At 40.2% G+C, this 21,144-nt stretch overlaps 2 protein-coding genes across 3 annotated transcripts; one reads left to right on the top strand and one right to left on the bottom strand.

Annotated features, from left to right (window-relative positions):
* Positions 1 to 2,267: 2,267 nt before the first annotated feature.
* On the top strand, positions 2,268 to 8,768 carry LOC108680469. Of its 2 annotated transcripts, XM_018169289.2 has the most exons (5): positions 2,268 to 2,349; positions 3,984 to 4,145; positions 5,807 to 5,971; positions 6,867 to 7,000; positions 8,207 to 8,768. In XM_018169289.2, the coding sequence occupies exons 2-5, from the start codon at positions 4,011 to 4,013 to the stop codon at positions 8,346 to 8,348; spliced, it is 576 nt and encodes a 191-aa protein (XP_018024778.1). In that variant the 5' UTR covers positions 2,268 to 2,349; positions 3,984 to 4,010; the 3' UTR covers positions 8,349 to 8,768. The 2 variants fall into 2 exon arrangements, with proteins under 2 accessions (XP_018024778.1, XP_018024780.1); XM_018169291.2 differs by lacking the exon at positions 5,807 to 5,971 and having other exon boundaries at positions 2,269 to 2,349.
* Positions 8,745 to 16,017, bottom strand: LOC108680468 (oxygen-dependent coproporphyrinogen-III oxidase). The gene is made up of 9 exons (XM_018169288.2): positions 15,279 to 16,017; positions 14,362 to 14,539; positions 13,943 to 14,026; positions 13,466 to 13,584; positions 13,076 to 13,223; positions 12,633 to 12,795; positions 11,872 to 11,991; positions 10,804 to 10,973; positions 8,745 to 10,009 (listed from the first exon to the last, which is right to left on the bottom strand). Exons 1-9 carry the CDS (start codon positions 15,371 to 15,373, stop codon positions 9,923 to 9,925), a joined length of 1,164 nt encoding a protein of 387 aa, XP_018024777.1. The 5' UTR covers positions 15,374 to 16,017; the 3' UTR covers positions 8,745 to 9,922.
* Positions 16,018 to 21,144: the final 5,127 nt, after the last annotated feature.

Below are 21,144 nucleotides of genomic sequence, written 5' to 3'. Positions count from 1 at the left end.
ATACTTTTAAATATATGAACTTTAAAAAGATTTTATAACCTATTATATTCACCTTTATATAATATACGATAGTCAAACATACACAGTTTTTTGGGGGGAGGATGGAGGTGCTCGGACTAGGATATACGTATTGAACACCGGCCTCTGAACTACTACAGTTAGCTCGGGAGCATCTGCTGTGTCAGGTGCGGATGACAAAAATGGAATATAACAACTTGAACCTGTTCTACAGTAATAATGAAGAATTAATGGCTGATATTCGGATGACGGGGTCATCCGAACGACTGTACAGCTCGCAGTGCACGGCTGCCACCTGCCATCACTACTGTACAGCTCGCAATGCAAGGCTGCCTGCTGCCATCATGACTGTACAGCTCGCAATGCAAGGCTGCCTGCTGCCAGCATGACTGTACAGCTCGCAATGCAAGGCTGCCTGCTGCCAGCATGACTGTACAGCTCGCAATGCAAGGCTGCCTGCTGCCAGCATGACTGTACAGCTCGCAATGCACGGCTGCCTGCTGCCAGCATGACTGTACAGCTCGCAATGCACGGCTGCCTGCTGCCAGCATGACTGTACAGCTCGCAATGCAAGGCTGCCATCTGCCATCATGACTGTACAGCTCGCAATGCACCGCAAGCAACAGGTGGGCGACGTGCGATCTCAGCCTCCACCGCCAGCTTGCTTGATGTGTGAGCGCCAACAGCCCGTTGCTTGTGTTAGTTTTCTGTTTGAAAACTTAATTTGTTCATCAAAGTTTCTGATATCATCATTCTCTGTTGATGAAACCAGTTTATGAGATTTTTATGCAGGCTATACCAAATATTAGCAAGTGTGCAAAGAAGAAGGCTATACACGAAGATGAGTGACAAATTATTAAATACGATTATTCCTGTAGTGTTATTAGCCCTCCTTTGCCACGACGTCTCGGATAATTTTAAGGCCGGCTTAAATTCAAAGATCGGTAGGAATATGTTCAAGAAATGTTCAGGTAGGAAAATTTTCCCGTATTTTATGTGCTCTGAAAATTTCATATCAAATAAAAAATGCAACATAAATTTTCCAGGCTGAATAAGTATAAATGAAGCTTGGACAATGCGACCTAACGGCAGCGGCAGTGTGCTCAGTGTGCTGATATAAATAGTCTGCTTGTGCTCAGTGTTTGGTGTGGCCTAAATATCTGCTGGTAAACTGTTGACATTTGCAAAGCAGGTCAGAGCGCAACGGCTACCAAGTTGCTAACAAATGCCGCGAACACAAGTTTGCGTGCAACTTCGAGGCACGCAGTATGGTTCATGACAAAATTCTTATTCGTTCATCTGTGTCACATTGTTTTCGACGTGAATTCTTACTCATAAGAAGGATAATTTCAATCTAGGCAGAGTGTTTGGTAACAGAATCAATTCAGGCGCCTTGGCTCAGACTTTTCATGAAGAGGACTTATAAATATCAAACATAACATAACATAGTGATGTCGGCGCTGAAGCGTAGGCCTGATGTGGCCTGTCGCCGATTCTTTTCCTTTTCGTGCCTTGTTCACAGAAGATTTAAAATCGTTTCATTTGACCGGATCTTTTCATGACTGACGATAGTATGAAATAGCGACTAGAATTCCACCGGGTTGGCTATTTGTTGGTAAGAGGGTTGATATAGTAACCAGTGTCTGTGTCATCCCAATGCTGTCGAATAGAACGCTTTTTGGCCGAACGGGCAAAATAGAAACTTCAGGGATATGTTTATTACTACGCTGTCACAATAGCTCCAATACGAAAAATTCCAAATTTCCTGACGTATATCAAAATTACTGATTCGTCGTTTTGTTTTTGTTACCGTCAGTAATCGACTACACACTAGTATCATGCGGATAGTGGTCGACAGTGATTCAGCGGTTGCTACCTCTAATATCGTTACCTTTCTTATTAATATCGTTATCTGGTTCTCCAGTGTCCACCACATAGCGGCTGCCTGAGTAGAACGGGGTTGAAAATAGAAAATTTGATCCTTGGACTTATCCGACATCACATATCGGCTATGAAGTTAAAATGAAAAAAACTGTTATTTTAGGAAGAAAAAATTCGTAACCGGGGCCCATACTTTCAAAAAAAGTTAAAAGATCGTAAGTTAATCAGCCATTCATTGACGGCCTTTCAAGCAAAATCCACCAATCATAGACAAGGAAATAAGGCGTATATACTTACGTTCCATTAGCGAGTTTTGAAAGTATGGCCCCAGGTATTCAAATCCATTGGTTGTCGTGACCCGAACCTTGATGCTTTGGTTTGATCTAAAGCCAGTGCTGACCAGGCAGTGAACTGAGTAGGAGTGTGCGTGCTGTGTTGGAGCATCATAAGGTACATCAATGTTCGTTCTCCAGACCGAAAAATTCTCTTAATGAATGCTTATATTGACTGAACTTCTCTGAAATATTAACATACGTAATGAATTATTATATCATGTCGTTAAATCTAAGCAATTTTTGACCGATCGCAATTCGTCATAAACAGGTGGATTTGTAATATTTTTGCGCATTGTTATCAAAATTTCTACCTGTCTGTTACTACAGTACTACTCAGCTGTATGGTACCCATTCAAATCAGTCGCTCATAAGTAATAGAAAAATAACTTTTTTCCATTATAGTAGAATAAGAAGTCAGCTGTAGCGATAAAAATGTACTGTACTCATTGCAGTAATTATTACTATCATCAGTCATATCCTTATGCGGTATGTACAATTGAGTAGTCCAAGTTACTCGGTAAATTCTTTGATTGAACTCGAAGGTTATAATATTTTGTAGCCTTCCGAGACTAAACTAAAATTAGAAGGTAAGTACATTTTGTACTCGAGTTACACTCACTAGTCCCAGCACATGACAACACTCACTCGCATAGATTCATACTATAAGTACGGCCCCACAATAACCTCTGTTACTCAATAATTTAATGATTAAATCATCTTATCTGTCAGCACACCACAGGCTATCTTGCACTCTTCTGCAGTGCCCACTTACAACTTGGCTCAGGATGCGGAGGCTCGCCCATAGTTAATACTCTTGTGCTCGTGATTTTGAAACACTCTGACATCATCATATTTAATTTTACTGATCCATAGTTGACACTATTTAATGAACTGTGTCGACTTTGAAGTTGAATTATTTGAGCGGAACAAGTCATGTATACTGTCTTGCATATGACAACACTTTGGTGGGTTGACAGCTCGTTTGTCTGTTACAAGGCTACGCTCCATTCAGGCTCCAACACACCGACCCTTCTTCTAGTTCCATGCTAGTAACAATTGAGGGTGACTGGATTTTTTCCACATTAATAATTTATTATAAAATATACGACTATTAATAGATTTTTATATTTTCGACAGTTAAAATGAAGCAAAATGATAGGCAAGATAATCTGCTACGTTGATATGTTCAAAGCGAGCTTATTTGTTTGTTAGTGCGAAACTAGTCATGTTTGTGCATGAGTCTCACTGTGACATTTGTCTTACGTTTATGATTGTTACGAGCATAATCACGATTTCCGGTAACTCATGGCCATCAGATGTTGACTATATTGCAGGTTGCAATACGTTTATCTTGACACCATTAGTCATGGGACGGACATGTTACCTCGGAACAATCAACGGCGAAAAGCAGGTCGCTGCATTGCTGCGTTGTTGGCAGAAGATCACCTCAGGCGCCTCCTGGTTCTCTGACTGTTGCTTGTGCGCTAAATTCTAACACTTTACGCCTGCTAAATAATTATTTGAAAACGGGGCTTGCGCGCAGGCGGTGTGAGTTATCTTAGGTTTCAGGATAGATGAATTTTACATGATTTTTCCATTTAAATTTTCCGTATGAAGCTGTAGCCATCCATTGCAACCAACTGCAAGCACCGGGCCTTTGAGGATACATGATATTGAATAGCCATTATTTCATTACGCTCTATTTTAGCAAACTGAAGGTATCATTTCTCAAGAGATGGCAATTTTTAGGTCACGAGCGACAGCGAGACGTACAAGATGCCTTACACGTGGCAACGTCCCAAGCCTCGGACCTACACCTACAACTATCAGATCCAAAGCGCCTACTACCAACCTACACTCGACAACCTCGACAAGGCAAAGAAAGACCCAACTGCTCAGACATACGCTGAGGTGAGAGAGTATGCTTCTGATTTAGAATGATTTTTAAGGAGCTTTTAAAAATAGTTTTTAGGTGGAAATGCATTGTTCTCAGTTAATTTTGATGTCGTATCCTATGCTCAATGAAGACAATAATTACTATTTGAGGTTAATAAATTTACTCTAAACTAATGTCGCTAAAAAAATTCTGATCTGATGTATAAACTACACTAATTTCAAATGTGCATGGACATTGCCTGTAGCGTTTTTCGTTAAGAAAAGAGATCCTTACCTATTTTTTATTTGTTTAACGAAGCGCTCCATGATATATATGTATGTATGCGAGGTACGTCAATAATGGGCCTATTTCTTCAGTGTAATAATTATTGATACTGGTAGCGTAATGATTGATAACGCTAGGTAGCGGTAATCGCTGGTAGAAAGTAGACATGTAGAGTTAGAAGTTATAGTTGTTAGCTCACTAATGTTGAACGTCAGTAGTGATTTGTGCAGTGAACCAGAATGTTTATCTGTGTTCTAAAATCAGTCACAATAATTTCGAGCACCGGCGTGCTGTAGTTATGCTAATAACTTGGATACTAAACAATAGAAAGATTGCAAATATTTCAGCGAGCCTTCAAAAGCAATTTTTTATCTAGACTTGAATGTTTTGCCATTTTAATGCATTGTCAAGAAAAAAAAATATAAAGATGACGAACCTCGCAATGGACGACGAGTGTCTAGAACCTCCGAACATGTGCTCTGAGTCCCAGGATATTTGCATTCAGATGGTCGCATGGTAGTTGCATTTGAATAGTATGAATATGAGTCACCCCCGCATCAACCAGATTTGCGCTAATATAGTTCCGAAAACATATCAGATCACAAAATGGAAACCTGTTTCACTGTTTAAAGAACTACGGACAATCAGCTTGACTTAACGATTTCTGACGTACCGACGCTGTGCCAAGTCCTCCTGCTTCCTCCTCAAAGTCTTACTACATCAGCGTTCCAAATCAGACACTGTTCTGTTAGTGCTATTATTATCACTCCAGCCTTCTACTTCATATTACACACTGTGCTGCCAGTGCTATCATTATCGCTCCAGCCTTCTACTTAATATCACACACTGTGCTGCCAGTGCTATCATTATCGCTCCAGCCTTCTTTTGCGTGTATGTGCAATGATGAGCAGTTGTCGGAATCGATGACTCGTCACGTTGCTTGATGTGTTTGCTATCGTATTTATTGGAGTCAGGGAATACGACGCGCCTGTTGCCTTAGGGGCACTTTACGTGATAGGTTTGCCGTAGGACTGTAGGAGTATTTGTTGGAGTTAGAAGCAGATGATCAATGCGTCACAGTTAAGTCAAGTATTGCGTTTGTTGTTAGTGCATTCGTTGGAGTTGGAAAGCATGACTTTGATCGAAGTCTGGGGCAATGTATTTTTAAACCTCATTTGTTTTATTTCCGCGGTAATTTACCATGTTACGAATTTATTGTAAACAGCTTGAATTCGATTCGAATGCTTCTCGTTGAAAACAAAGTATTAAAAAATTTTTTAAAACCAGTTCAACGTCATAATGTTGATCAATTCACTCAAGAAAAATTTTCGAGATAAGATCAATAATATAAAATACCATTTAATTCGGCTAATTTAAAGTTCAAAGGCATTATCCTTTTCAAAATTCACAGAGAATTAAAAAATACCCAGTCTATGGAGGTGTATACCCTGACGCTGCCGAAGACGAAATAGTCATAGAGGATCGGGATGGCAGACAAGATGCCTCCGGACGACGTGAGTTTTACAAGCCGAGCAGCACGGGAGACACGACCAGCCGTGAACCTGTCACTAATAAGGTCCGTCTTCGCTATGCTGCGCTAACATCACTAAGAAAAGTGGACTCATTTTTTTTGTTTGCTTTTTGAGTTAAACCTAATTTGTTCTTAAACCTGCGTTAAAGTAAACTTGACAATTTTTGAACAAGCTTCCTCTAGTTGCCGTTATCCTGGAATTTCTAAATACATTTATAAATGATTATAAAATGAAAACTCGTCGCATAATACTCCGATCTACTCCAATTAACTCTCCTTTAAAATAAAATGATCCACAAGCGTAAAATTTAATAAAGCTACTAATTGGATGGAACGGTTAAGGCAGTGCACGTCACAGTGACTCAGGAACGCTTTCGACATTAGCCAAACTCGTTTAAAATCAATAAAGTAAATGACTGTCCGTGAGGTGACTCGCCTATTTATTTAGACGAGTGATAATGCTTGAAAATTGAGTAGGTGGAATTCTCTTCTCACGGTGTTCTTTGGAGTTCACAAGGAAACTATCATTTGGTTAAGGGTAATACCTGCTTATGTTCTAGTCAAACAAACTCTTTTCTGAAAACGAATTATTTTTTCTTCATTTACTTCGTTTTAATAATTTAATTGCAGTTTCATTTTTTAACCACCTATTTAATCGTTTATTTCACGTCAGCTTCGAGCTCTTATTAAGAATTTTAATTAGTCACTTGATTGCATACGTTTTTTCTCACAGAGTGTAAAAAATATTGTTATTCTCCTACCAATAATTATTTAAAATTAAACCTTCAATCATTTCTGTATACTGCGTGGAACGGGTAGTGGCAAGACAAGTACAAAATTGAGTCTTTCTCTGTCAATTATCTGTCAAATTGCCTAGTCTTGAATGTTTACAAATGTTTTTATTTTCAGTAAAAACTTATTTCTTGAAACACATTTCCAGGACACGAGCGCCAAGCTGGCGGCGGAGAAAGCGAAGCTGCAGGAGCTGGAAGAGAAGCAGTTCCCCACCAGAAGACCGATCTGGCAGGTGCACCCCTTCTACCTGCACGAGGACACCGTGCGCGTGCCTCCCAGGTACCGGTCTCTGTGACACCGCCCATCTCAGCGTTCACTAAATGACGAGCCAACCGCTGGTCAAACTTTAGCGTCACTCTCCGTCTGGCTGACAGTAGAGATTGAACGATGTTTCGGCCAATCGCGGACAAAATTTTAGCATCCAGTCTACGTCCAACCAGTTAACTGACGGTAGAAAATACGAGATTCGACGGGCCAACTTTTAGCGCTAACAAAGTTGATTAAGGCTGACGGTAGTGTTCAAGTGTTGTTGCCCATGGCCATTGTACAGACTGATGGCGCTATTGTGGACAGTTAGTAGACAATTAAACCGTCATGCATTTTAAAGCCAATGAACGAGCGGTGTACTCACAAGCACACCGGTCTGCGCCCCAGGTGAAGTTGTCAAATGCCGAAGATTGAGCTTCCGGATTTGAGGCTGGCAGCTCAAGGCGCGTGTCCAGCACCCACCTGAGGAATTAAGTCGGTTGCACTAAGGTTCGAGTGTTGAGTGTGATACGAGTTAGGTTTTACAGTTGAAATCTATTTTCACATCATAGTTTTAGCAGTACAGCAGGTATGTTGTAGACAACACTATATTTTAGAATATTAACTCGTCATGAACTTATCGCCACTAGTAAATATTTTTAGGTTTTAATGCATTTTTCTACTCAAATAGAATTAATTAGCGGCAATTCTCTTTATTTGATGCAGAAACGCATGTTATTTTAATATTCATGTCATGATTCAATGTCAGGTAAAAGACCTATTTGCAAGCCGCTTGGACGACGTCGACAGAAGCAAGCCTACGCGTACTAGAAAAACAAACAAAAAACTGACTAACCATTTCAGTATTGAGAGTCCGCATTCATCTATAACATTGCTTAAGAAGAGAAGACTAACCATTTAGGTATTAGTTAGCACTCATCCATAACATTGCTTGAGCAGAGAAGACTAACCATTTAGGTATTAGTTAGCACTCATCCATAACATTGCTTGAGCAGAGAAGACTAACCATTTAGGTATTAGTTAGCACTCATCCATAAAATTGCTTGAGCGAGAAGACTAACCATTTAGGTATTAGTTAGCACTCATCTGTGACATTACTTGAGCAGAGAAGACTAACCATTTAGGTATTAGTTAGCACTCATCTGTGACATTGCTTGAGCAGAGAAGACCAACCATTTAGGTATTAGTTAGCACTCATCCATAACATTGCTTGAGCAGAGAAGACTCCGTGTGGCCAGAGTCACGCCCCCACTTCCACCTGGTGTCGTCGTACGACCTGATGGTGGGCTACCTCGGCATCCGCGACATGGCACTCCAGGAGACCGAGAAATTACAGCGCGCCCAAGCTCGACTCGATTAACCTAAGTTCATCCACAGCTTCCTTAAATAGTTTAATCATAAATTCATTTATTCAATTCATATACATTTTTAAGTCTATATGCAATTCTGATGCGATGATTTACAGAATTTCTCAACAATTTAATTCGTCGAGTTCATTGTAATTTTTCAAATACCTGCCTTTCTGTCTGTTCAATGACAGGCTGAAAATATCAATACCGGGTGGGTTATAGCAATGTCTGTAACTTCAAGTTCATGAATACAAAGTGTGGGCAGTTTAGGAATTCAGTAGCTCAACATGCAGATCTCCAAGATATGAACGAATGCTACCCAATGTGATACATGCAGTGTAAATTAGGGCGCAACATACCTACTGCAGCGGGGACGTTACTTAGAATTGGAAGAGTTAGAAACGAAAAAGTGTTGAAAACAAGTTTACTCATACTTAGTTTACATCCCCGAACATGATAAATGCAGTTATACAGCATAAGAAAAGAAAAATATGATCTGAAAAATCGCACCACCCAAACATGAAACAATCTCACTTTATTCGTCAATTAACAGCGATAATAAATTCATTGAATTAGTTAAATAAGTCTATAAAGGTATCAAATGCCTACGAACAAAAACTAATAGAGTTCAACGTTACAAGAAACTTATTACCGTGTCTCGAGAATGTCTCAGCGATATAGTTAATTAGGAATGAACAAAGCTACTGGGCAGAGGAGAAAACGTTCTGCACCGTTCATCTGGCATCGCATTAGCTGTGCTGAGCTGCATGCTAATGCGAGAGAAAGGTCTGCCACGCAGCGAGCACCATGACACAATGTAACGTAGACACTTGACACATCAATAACGTAGATAAACCTTAACGTTTAATATTTCATCTGAGTACCAATTTTTACTTCACTGTTGATGGATAGATATTCCTGTGACAAAAAAAAACTCTTAGCCGTTGAATTATCGGTTCAATTCTCAATACAACTTGGCCTGGTATTGTAATTTGAGACAGAAATTAATTCAATGTCCACATAGAAGATTATTGACTATAAGCCCACTAGGATAAACTACTAAGTTCGTGTGTATCACAGTCAATTCAGTTAAGAAAATGTCAGGATCCAGTATCCACAAAATCCCTCTAATAAAGAGAAAATCAATAATGAAAAAGAGTGCGTTTCCTTTTAGCGGTACCACACACTGACATGAAAAAAAGAGTCCACAGATGAGTAAAATGAAAATAAAAAATACATTGCTTCAGGCCATGCTACTAGATGGCGACAAGCTGCTCTCAAAGCCCCAAAATGAACGCAACCTGACGTCAAATTCTCAGCAACATCGACGGAAGACATCCTAGAGCGAATCTATCTTTTTCCTAAACTAATAAAGCAGACAAGATACCCAGACATCATCCCAACGTTCACAGCACAACTGAATAGGAACAACTCATTGATATAGAAGTTCAATAAATGTCAATTGAAAATATCAAATTATAGGAGCGCCAACAAAACAGCAAGTGTTACAATAATACTGAAGCTGCGTAGTAAAAAAACAAAATTCGACCAAAACTCCCAGTTTTGAAGGAATAAAAGCAGGTAACTAAACCCAATCCCGAGGGTTCTTGAGCACGTCGGTGAGCGTGTACTCTGGCGAGCCGGGCTGCGGGTCGTGCTTGTACAGCCATTTCTGTGGGAGGAGAATTTTTCTTATAGTAATTTTAGCTTTAATGAATTAACTTCATCTGCAATCTACGTATTAACCCTTGTCAAACTCTATGATTTTACAACAGAATAATAGTAACTAGTTAGGTAAGTACAATTGTACATATGTAATCAGAAAAGGGTTAGAAAAATGATCGGTGATATGATTACAGATCTGGTAGAACATTGTGCCATTTGCATGGAAAAATCGAATATAGATTTTGTAGAAATTGTGCTATACTAGGCGCATCGACTAAAATTTGTGATGTATAAAATAATTTTGCTGTGAAAATGCCGATATGTCTTAAAGCAGCAGCATTAAAAAAAACTGAAAATAAAGGACAGACAAACAGGCAGAAATTGAACAACAGAAACAATGATAAGATAGATTAACAACAAAAGTAGCGAAGAGATACATAAACAAGAAACCGTCATGAAAAAGGTTTAGGTGAAGAACAAAGTACGAAGATACTAGAGAAGGAGGTCGCGTTGTCTCGGCCACCAGCACGGGACGGAAGTGCAAAGAATTCTACCCGCATGCCTTGCATCCACAATCTTGCATGTATAAATAAGTCTCAATTTCTTTACATTGAAGCATTTCATTCAGTCTTGAGCACAAACGTGAACTGCCTGTAGAAGCAGAAACATACCATACAATACTTAACATCACTTTCCGTGCTCGTCTCACAAGAACTAACTGGTACCATTACGGACAGACTCACCACACATAACTCAATATTAATAAACGAAATATAATTCTTGCAAGCTCCACGAACTGACCGCAGTGAGTGGTAGGCTGACGAGGACGCTCTCGATGCGGGCGCCGGGCGTAGCGAAGCCGAACTTGGTGCCGCGGTCGTACACTAAGTTAAACTCAACGTAGCGACCTCGGCGCAGCAGCTGCCACTCTCGCTGCTCTGCGGTGAACGCCTCGTGCTTTCGACGCCGAACTGCGCGACAGACACAACAATTACATCACTTGGACCACGAGTTATGACGGCCACAGCAACCTCAGTCACCACAATCACGCCACTTGGACCACGAGTTATGACGGCCACAGCAACCTCAGTCACCACGATTACGCCACTTGGACCACGAGTTATGACGGCCACAGCAACCTCAGTCACCACAATTACGCCACTTGGACCACGAGTTATGACGGCCACAGCAACCTCAGTCACCACAATTACGCCACTTGGACCACGAGTTATGACGGCCGCAGCAACCTCAGTCACCACAATCACGCCACTTGGACCATGAGTTGTAACGGCCACAGCAACCTCAGTCACCACAATTACGCCACTTGGACCACGAGTTATAACGGCTGTTGTTATGAACATGGAGCGACCGCAGTACCAGCTTCATTATTGGTCGTACAAGAGTCTTAATTTTACTTCACAACGTGTAAGAAAAATTCAATCCTGCTCAAGTGGTGTACAAAAGCTAAGTGAAGAATTATATTACAGAGTCGAGTGTGCCGTACTATGAGCTCATATAAAGTAAGTGCATTACGTGTTACCACCAATATTGCAACACTGAACAGAGACGCTCCAACATCACCTTCTACCCACTGCCTATACCACAACAACATACAACTACCCACTGCCAATACCACCATCACCCACTACTACGCACAGCCAATACCGCCATTACCCACTACTACGCACAGCCAATACCGCCATCACCCACTACTACCCACTGCCAAAATTTCTGAAATGATAAGCAAGTTACGTAACAAGGTAAATGCTATGAAATAAACTCAGGACTTACAGGGTAATTACAGAGTGGATCATGTTGAACTTGGAAATACATAATGGCTAGGAACGTAAAGTGACGGTATAAACGCACCAATAGGAAGATAAGAAGGGATGATGGCGTCCGCGCAGTCCCGAACAAAGTTGAAATCGCTGTCGGGGTTTGGCGACTCCATATCATCAAAGAAAATCCCACCAACGCCCCTGCGTTCTCCTTTGAACCAGAAATGAGTGCATGTGATGTCCGAAAAGTGAAAATCAGGTGTTAAACCCGTAACAGAATTTCTTAATAAAAGACAACTAATAACTGTAACCTCCCGCCAAGTACTGTTAGATGAAATAACAATGACAAATATTAGTAAATATGCAGCGGTATATACGTTGAATACATTTAATTTCATCACATATAGAAAAATATTGATGCTGCCAATGGGATAATTTGATTAAGTTTTCATTATTTACTGGTTACTCTTTATATTAAAAGTTTGCTCAAGAGAATATATTGCATTGAAACTTTAAATAAACTAGTCAAATTTGTTTCAATGACAAGAGCATAATGTTACAGTTACTGAGGGAAGTAGTGCAAGCCTTAGCAGCTAATGTAACGGTCACGGACTGGTTTGTGCAAGCTTAGCCGCCAAATAAATCAACCAACAGTAATAAAATGATGCCCCAGATCTTCATGAGATCAGCATCAATGCAATTGGAACAGCAACAGTACCATGAAAATAGCAACATTTTAATTTGAACATGCGTTGTGCAGTGATAAACATCACAATCGCGATCAATATAATGCGGTGTTCAATATAAAAAATATTCAGTTAACGGAACATATGGACATCTCTGAAGGCTGACCCCGAGCAGCGTTGAGGAAGTACTCATCGCAGGAGCGTTTGAAGAGCGGGTATTTGTCTGGGCCGTGCTTATCGCAGGCTGACTTGAGGGCAGCATGGAATTGGACGACGTCCTGCGTGTTCAGGTAATACGGCGTCAGGTCCGCACCCCCACCGAACCAACTCTGCACAACATAGGGCAGGGATTCAGGGACTCATCACGATTCCCTTGTATGGCTATCAATTCACAACGATTAAGAATGAATTTGGCTTCTTAATCATCTAAATATAATGAAAACACAGGTCTCTTTTTCGTCAATTCGTAAGCAACACGATTTAAAACTTTTTTCCTTGTCCATTCATACGCCGGTGGCCATCATTCCATTTGTAGGCTATTTAGAATCATATAAAAGGTATGACGTTAATATTGCTTAACCAAAGATCATTTAGGAAGGTTCCACTGACGTGTTTATTCTGGCCGTGCTGGTCCTGGACCTCGAAGTACCTGAAGTTGAAGTGCATGGTCGGCACGTGGGGGTTGCGGGGGTGGATCACGGAGCTCACGCCAGCCGCGAAGAATTCAAAGTTCTTATCTGCAGGCAGCGTCTTGCCGCTGTCGGTAGAAAATAAGATACATTAAAATATGTGACAGATTTATTATTATTACTGCAGGAATAAGAGTAAATTTAATAATTTAAAGATAAAAATATCCACTCCAGGATAAACTGATCATATGCATTAATTAGTCAATTAATTGATTCGTATGCAATAATTATTTTCGAGCGGCCCACAAGTGTGAGGCCATTTAATATGTATGAGCTGCTGGTAAGGTTGAAGAGCTTGCCAAACTCGCACCGAGCGCGCATGCTCTCCTGCAGTTTGGGCGACAGCGGGGCGCGCATAACGGTGATGTTGACGCCTGCGCGCTCCAGTACCTCGCCTCCCTCCAGCACACAAGTGATGCCCCCACCCTCCTGCCCGTGCCGAACCACCCACTCTTTAGTTGGCCTTACTTTTATGCAAGTCAAGGGACACGCGGGTCTTAGGTGTAGACACGGCAAGTATCCTGGACCCACTATTGTAATTCATGAGATATACCTAGGGAAGTTGCTTGATACAGTTCTATTAAAAACAGAGTGCGGCACCTCCACCCTCGTTATGTGTATGAGCAGCATTTAAAACTGCCAAATTTGTTCATTCCAAATCAATAGCCGAGTAATCAGGCACTAAGTCTCCGAACTTTAATTGTACCGCGAATACAAGATAGCCTTAAAGCATGTTGCCAGTACAGAGATTAGATCCAACAAGAATACCAAAACGTATATTACTTGCCTCTTCATTTTGTCTTCTCCATCTGTCAATGGAAAATTTTTTACCACTTGTCTCTTCAGCCTCAAGTGACTCGCAAAATTCTTTCTGCACACAAAACATAATACAGAGAGAATTAGTGGAAGTTGTATACTAGCTAAGACTTATTTTTCATCATTATGAAGTTAAAATAGCTTTTTCCATAAAATTGATAAATAATTTCTAGGTGAAATGATAAATGAAATAAGAGCATATATAGAATCATTTATATAACATACTAACATAAGTTTTAGGCAGTAACTAACATGAATTACATGTGTTGTCATGAATCATATGGGTTGTCATGTATGTTTCCTACAAAAATGTGCACAATTTTCTAAATGTGTAGGAGTAGAATGATTTCATAAAGCTCATTTATTTTTAAATTACAAATTTATACTAACTTGAATCCTCAAAATGAGAAGCTCCATTTTTGCCTTCATATCAGGATTGTCAAGTAGCTGCTCAGCATCTGTGATGGGCGGAGCCATGAACTTGAGAGGAAGAGCAGCAGCCAGCAGCACTGGCAGGGAAGTGCTGCTCACTACAGCGCGCCATAGCCTGCAGTTCTGATGCAGCAACCTGTGCATGTGGTATGGATGTGGGTAATTTTGTATCAGAAAAAGTAACATGATTTAATTTCTACAGTATATGTTTGTAAAGAGAAGTTGATGTCTTGATGAATTAAAATTCAATTACTATAGACTTCAATGATAAGAATTCACAGAAGCAAGTGGTCACCAGAAAGTTCACTTTCATATATGAGCAAAACTTTCTTACACAGGAAAAAAATTTCTAACCAAAAATGACAACTTAAGCCAAATTAATTTTGAACAAATAAAAATGCTAAATTAAACACACTCATTTGAGTTGTCAGAAAGTAACCCAGCAACAGATTGTCAATGCAAGCCAATCAGTTGGATATTATAAGTGATAATAAATGAACTTCTATTTGAGTTTTAGCAAAGGCAAAGTAACATTTGTAGCTCAGCACCTCATAACAGTAAAAACTATCTATCAATGGAGTGGAGGCATGCAATTTGGGTTGAGATATAAGATGAGTCATGCAGGGAAATAGATGCATCATCAAAGTATTTGAGGCATCAACTAAGCATTTGAAGCATCATCAAAGCATTTTGAGACAATAATAATGCAAATACTCTAAATAACTTCTTTGGTTGGCATAATTACACATCATTCAACCTAGAAGGCCCAAAACAAGAATCCACATGAACAATTTAATGACCATTTGAGTTTGAGCAAGGCAAACTAAAAAAATCGGGTTAACACCCACTAAATTTGGGTGGACAAAATAACTCACCGGAATGCATAGAGCCTGTCAAATTTGGATACAGTCACAGCTGCACTCAGACAACAGAAATTCTTTCCAAAAGCAACAAATCTTGAAAACCTCATAGTGGGATAATAACAATGAAGATATATGTCCTATTCTTGTCTGTGTGAAGAGGAAGTACTTATACCCTACAACCTGAAATATCAATAAGTCAAGCCATAAAAATGAAAAAACTCAAGTAGAAACTCACATGAAAACTGATTTAATCTGAAAAATTTGATAGATATATGTACCTATACAAGTAACTATCCCTAGTCAGAAATTTCCTGTTTCCGCAGATTAATCCCACTTACAAGAAAATTAGCAGCATTATTGCAAGATTTTCTAGTAAAAAACTGGCCCTAAATATAAATAACAGCTAAACACATTCTTCATAAAAAAGCCTTGATTTATATAAAGCAATATCCAATGGTCAAAAATTTGCCACAGTGGTTTGGCATATTTAATACAAGAATGCAGGGCACATGCAAACTTAGAAAAAAATATTGTAAATGAAAATAAAGATTTTAAACATTGATGCCATTAGCATTTGGTGAGCATGAACCTTCCTAACAACAGGCACCCTTCACATTAATAGTGGCAAACATAGTACATGTTGGGGATTTAGGTTTTTAGATTCAAATTTAATGATCAGAGGCTTTGTTTGAAGAGCTTGTATGACAGACTGACAAATAAAATGAACACCTTCTAGAGTCACTGGGGGGAAAAATTAGCATTTAGTATAGGTTGGCAAAATTTTTCCTTTAAGGTTTCATTGAACACAAAAAATTTGTTTAGTTGACAATTTTCTTATTAGTTTTTTCAATATATCAAAAAATATTTTTAATTTGCACTACTAATAGTAAATCAAAAAATCAGTGTACCAATGGACATTTACTATATTTTGTTTCAAATATATCAATCATTCATTATCAAGTTACAAGACACATTGAGTGATGAAATTTGGGTCAACATAGGTACAAAATCATGTAAATAGGATATATATACCACTAAAAATGAATCTGGTTGAAACAATTGCCAAATCACGCAAATATGAAGAAGACCAAGAATTATAACACCAAAAATTTACTCTGAAAACTGTCTGATAGTCTGTCTCAACTCTCAAGGTTCTGGTAAATCCAGCAGCTTGAATGTTGATGACTGGGGTCTGGGCTCTGGGGTCCTATCCTTAAATCTTTATGATGAAGGCCTCAGCTATGGGCGAGTTGGTTGGCATTGGGGCTGCAATGGGGCATTGCATAACAATGCTGATGCATTCTTCCAGCACCTTACAAGTGATGGTTTCGTTGTGGGCTTCTATCTGGTGGTTTCTTGCAAATTCTTGGTCCACCAGACTGACGGTGACAGGTGGGATATTGGCTTAATGTAATTGTTGTGAGTCCGATGTAGTCCTGCTAGTCCATATTCCATAATAGGTATCCAGGTTCCAGTCTGCAAGCTGCCTCACCAAGATAAGGATTTTAGCCCAAAACATTGCCAGCATGCTGCGTGCAAGCCATTTTCAAGATGTGTCACTGGGAAAATTTTAATAAGAAAATGCAGTTAACAACTTTGATAGTATATCCCTTACTCAGTTACTCTCCATGCACTGCAACACTTACACTCATCACAACTGATTTACAGACAAGTTTCACTGCATCCCTAGTATGGAATATATCTACTTGGCGAGCCGTGACTGAATTTTTCGAGCCGTGGTTTTATGGATTTGCCAGCCGTGATTCCATTTCTACGAGCCGTGATTCTATTTCACCAAGCCGTGAATTCCATATCTCGGCCATGAAAAGCCATTTACGAGGTGCGAATGCAAATTTATTTACAAAGTTTATGCACGTGTTACCCCAAATCTCTAATTTTACCCTTAAACAGTCAAACGGCAACAATAAAATTTGTCTCTACTGTAAGTTCAGCACGTGTTAATATACAGTCTGACCGCTTTGACATGACCGCAACTATGCGCGATCTTCAACAAACGTTTTGTTTATTTGTTTACATTACGATGTTTATGTTTTTTCTGCAAGATATTTTTGGCGGAAACGGTAAAGCAATGCGGATTGCGGAAGTTAAAAATTTTATGAAATGACATGTTTGCGAAGTGCAAACCGCGATTTTTTAATCGAACAAAAATTTATGACATTCGAGCCGCGAGATTTCATACCTACTGAAATTATATGATATTAGAGCCGCGATATTTCAGACAAAAATAGGACTTTTCCAGACTAGCTGCATCCTGACCTGATCCATCCATGATCCAACTCCAACATACCTACTGGAAACTGAAACCTTACTGTGTGAGCTTGCAGTCTTTCAGATTTTCAACTATTTTCTAAATAGTTGGCCAAAGACTGGCAAATATCTAAAATTGATCTTCAACAAAGAGGCCATCTCACGAGTCACAATCTCAGTACCGTACATAGTCAGTAACAACTAACATGTAACAAACTCCATCTCAAAGCAAACAACAAGAATTTTGAACCCAAGATTTATGCTAAAACAGGCAACACCTGCTCTGGGCCCTGGCAGTGCCACAGTGGCAGCTCTGAAGCAGGGCAGCAAGTCAGCAACTAGCATGGAGCAAGCTCTGTCTTTTGGATGTGGATGTCAGGATGTGCATGTGCTGGAAATTGGCAAACCGCTTGGTCGAGTCTCTAAGGTTAGTAACTTAGTCTTAGTGCTAACGGTAGGGTAGTTTTAGTGCCAGCAGCTCCTTTGAGCAGCACTGCAGCAGTCAGAATTTCACAGAGCACAGCCACAGAGACAAAAGCCATCACCAATGACCAGCTGAGTAGGTACCTACTGAGTACTGACAAAGTCACCTACAGAAAAAGTGACAACTGAAAAAACACAGATTTTTATGAATCAGTTTTTTTTTATGGTAATACCCTTAGGCCTCACCGCCTCACGAACTCAAGATTTAAACCAATTTTTTATCATTTGCATAGTCAGGCTCAGGCACAGAAACCAACATAGGTACGTCAGTCGTCGACCGTAGGTCCGTAGCTTCAACCCTCATCAGTTATCAGCCGACGTGCTTTCGGGAAAAGCCGGCCTTGTCAGTCACGTACTCACTCAAGTCTGCTACCGCGGGTCGCGGCACACGAAGTCAGACCATCCGACTGCAAAATAAAGAATAGAAGTGTGTCGGCGTTGAAGACATAGGCCCATGGCCTGTTGCCGATTCTTGAACTTTTCGTGACTTGATTCACAAGGGATCCGGCCTTTGGAACCCGATCTNGGATAGTATAGTATAGTATAGTATAGCATAGTATAGTACAGTATAGTATAGCATAGTATAGTATAGCATAGCATAGTACAGTATAGTATTGTATAGCATAGTATAGTATAGCATAGGATAGTATAGTATAGTATAGTATAGCATAGTATAGTATAGCATAGGATAGGATAGTATAGTATAGTATAGTATAGCATAGTATAGTATAGTATCTTCGGCATTGAAGAATAGGCCTGTCGCCGATTCATGTATTTTTCTTGGCTAGACTGGCCTTTTGATCAAATCTTTTCAACGGACGGTAGATTTAAAATCGCTGCTAGATTTCAGTTGTTCCGTAGGATACGAGGCATTTTAAGATTAACCATATGCTCCTGCATGGCCTTGTCTAGTCTGTTCTTGAACGCGTTCAAACTCGGAGCGTCAACAATATCTTCAGGGAGGCTGTTCCACATGTCGGTGACTCGAAGCGAAAAGAAATGTTGTCGCGTGGATAAGTTGCACCGCAGTTTTTTAGTTTATAGCCGTGGCCCCTGGTGTTGGTTCTTGTTTCAAATTCTAGTAATCCTTCTGGGACCTTGTACAAACCATGAGTATATTTGTATACTTCAATGAGGTCACCACGCAGGCGACGATAACGGAGACTGGGAAGCTTCATAATCTTCAATCTTTCTTCATAAGACTTGCCCTTTAAGCCTGGAATTATCCTTGTTGCACGTCTTTGAACACTCTCAACTAAATTTCTGTCCTTTTCAAGTCTCGGTGACCACACAACGTTTCCAAACTCCAGGTTCGGGCGCACGACAGAGGTGAACAACAGCTTCATCATTTCTATATCTAGATACTCGTTGGAGCGTCTGATCAGCCCAAGCAGTTTATTGTATTTATTAACTTGTGTTTCAATATGCCTAGAAAATTTTAGCTCCTTGTCGACCCAAACTCCAAGATCTTTTTCCACGTAAGACTTCTCAATCATAACCCTCTCGTTGCAACCGTGTCTTATGCTGTAAGCATGCTGTTCATTGTTCTTGCCGAGGTGAAGTACTTTACACTAGTCAGCATTGAAACGCAGCTGCCATGCATCAGCCCAGTCAACTAAACTATCAAGATCAATTTGCAGTTGCATTTTATTTGACGCATCCTTAACTGTAATATATACTTTTGTTTCATCGGCATACATGGAGCACACGCTTGACACTACTTCTGCTAGATCGTTTATGAAAGCGACAAACAAAACAGGCCCAAGAACGCTTCCTTGCGGAACGCCACTGCGCACAGTTACGCAGTCTGATACGGTTCCGTTAATACTGACACGTTGTCTTCTGCCTACTAGGAAATTCCTGATCCATTGGAGTACATTTCCCTCTATTCATAAAGAATTCACTTTACGCAACAGTCGCTCATGCGGAACACTATCAAATGCCTTGGCAAAATCGAGGTACAGTGCATCCACTGGCTCTCTTTCGTCCAGCAGGCGAGTCCAATTATACAAGGTAGACAGGAGATTAGTGGTGCATGATCTGCCAGCAATAGAGTTATGCTGATGTCGAACAGCCTCCCCGATGACATCTTTGGCGCTCCAGGTATGAACGCGTTCAAGAACAGACTGGATAAATCTATGGGAAAATATATGTTCAGATTTTAAATGCCTAGCACCATATCGAAACCGGTGGAAGTCTAGTAGCTACTTCAAACTATGGTCAGTCATGAAAAAATCCGGTCAAATGACACGGTTTTAGATCTTCTGTGAACAAGGCACGAAAAGGAAAAGAATCGGCGACAGGCCACATCAGGCCTACACTCCAGCGCCGAAATCTCTATGTTATGTTATGTAAATTATCATTAACCACGTTGTGTGTCACTTCCTGATGTGCGTAGTGTAGGAGTGGCGTCAATGCGCGATTCAGTGCAGAGAAGAGCCAAGTGCTTGCGAATGCGGAATGGATCGGCTGAGGCTTTGGGCAGGATGAGGCGATTGAGAGGGAATGAGATTGCTGGGACAAATGAGAATAGGTATTTAATTTAGGTGTGTGTGTGGACAAGGAGGGATGTATCATGTAAGAGAACAAAGACCGCGAATTTGAGTAAGGCAAACCAGCGGGTGGATATACCTGGAAATGCAGCAAAGTGAGAGCGAAAAAGTATGAAGTAATAAGGGGAAAAAATTGTAAACGAGAATTGAATAAGCGAGTAAAATATTATGGGCTGAAGGTGTGGAAGCGAGGATTAGTATTAGAGGGAAAACACTCATACAACTGAATTAGATGTAATCGATGCCAAAATATGGATGGAGGTGAGTTTAATTAAGTGGGGTTTGAGAAAGCAAGTGAAAAGTGAATGACAATGATTGTGGGTCTCTCTGAGGGAGCAACTGTGGCAAAGTTTGAGAGTGTGAAGAGATATTTGGAGAACGTGTGGAGGCCGAGAGAGAAGAGGATGTAGGCATGTAGCGGATCTCGCTACATAGAACTAATGTATGTTCATCATATTAATATAAATACTTATCACATTATGTTTATCGTATTAATAATTATCAAATTATCATAAGAATAGTCCAGAAAAAACTCATTTCCGTCGATTGGCAACATTGCACTTCCGCCAAGCCTC

Source organism: Hyalella azteca, unplaced genomic scaffold, assembly GCF_000764305.2.
Source record: "Hyalella azteca isolate HAZT.00-mixed unplaced genomic scaffold, Hazt_2.0.2 contig16847, whole genome shotgun sequence".
NCBI lineage: Eukaryota > Metazoa > Arthropoda > Malacostraca > Amphipoda > Hyalellidae > Hyalella > Hyalella azteca.
This window is presented reverse-complemented; position numbering and strand designations above follow the sequence as displayed.

What these genes read in the sequence shown, in the direction of transcription:
- LOC108680468 (XM_018169288.2), bottom strand. Translation starts at nt 15,373, where the DNA reads ATGAGGTTTTCAAGATTTGTTGCTTTTGGAAAGAATTTCTGTTGTCTG. An exon ending in GACAGGCTCTATGCATTCCG is followed by an intron (nt 14,540 to 15,278) that starts GTGAGTTATTTT and finishes CCACATGCACAG; the next exon opens with GTTGCTGCATCAGAACTGCA. An exon ending in TTCTCATTTTGAGGATTCAA is followed by an intron (nt 14,027 to 14,361) that starts GTTAGTATAAAT and finishes TTTTGTGTGCAG; the next exon opens with AAAGAATTTTGCGAGTCACT.
- LOC108680469 (XM_018169289.2), top strand. Translation starts at nt 4,011, where the DNA reads ATGCCTTACACGTGGCAACGTCCCAAGCCTCGGACCTACACCTACAAC. An exon ending in CTGCTCAGACATACGCTGAG is followed by an intron (nt 4,146 to 5,806) that starts GTGAGAGAGTAT and finishes CAAAATTCACAG; the next exon opens with AGAATTAAAAAATACCCAGT. An exon ending in GTGAACCTGTCACTAATAAG is followed by an intron (nt 5,972 to 6,866) that starts GTCCGTCTTCGC and finishes ACACATTTCCAG; the next exon opens with GACACGAGCGCCAAGCTGGC.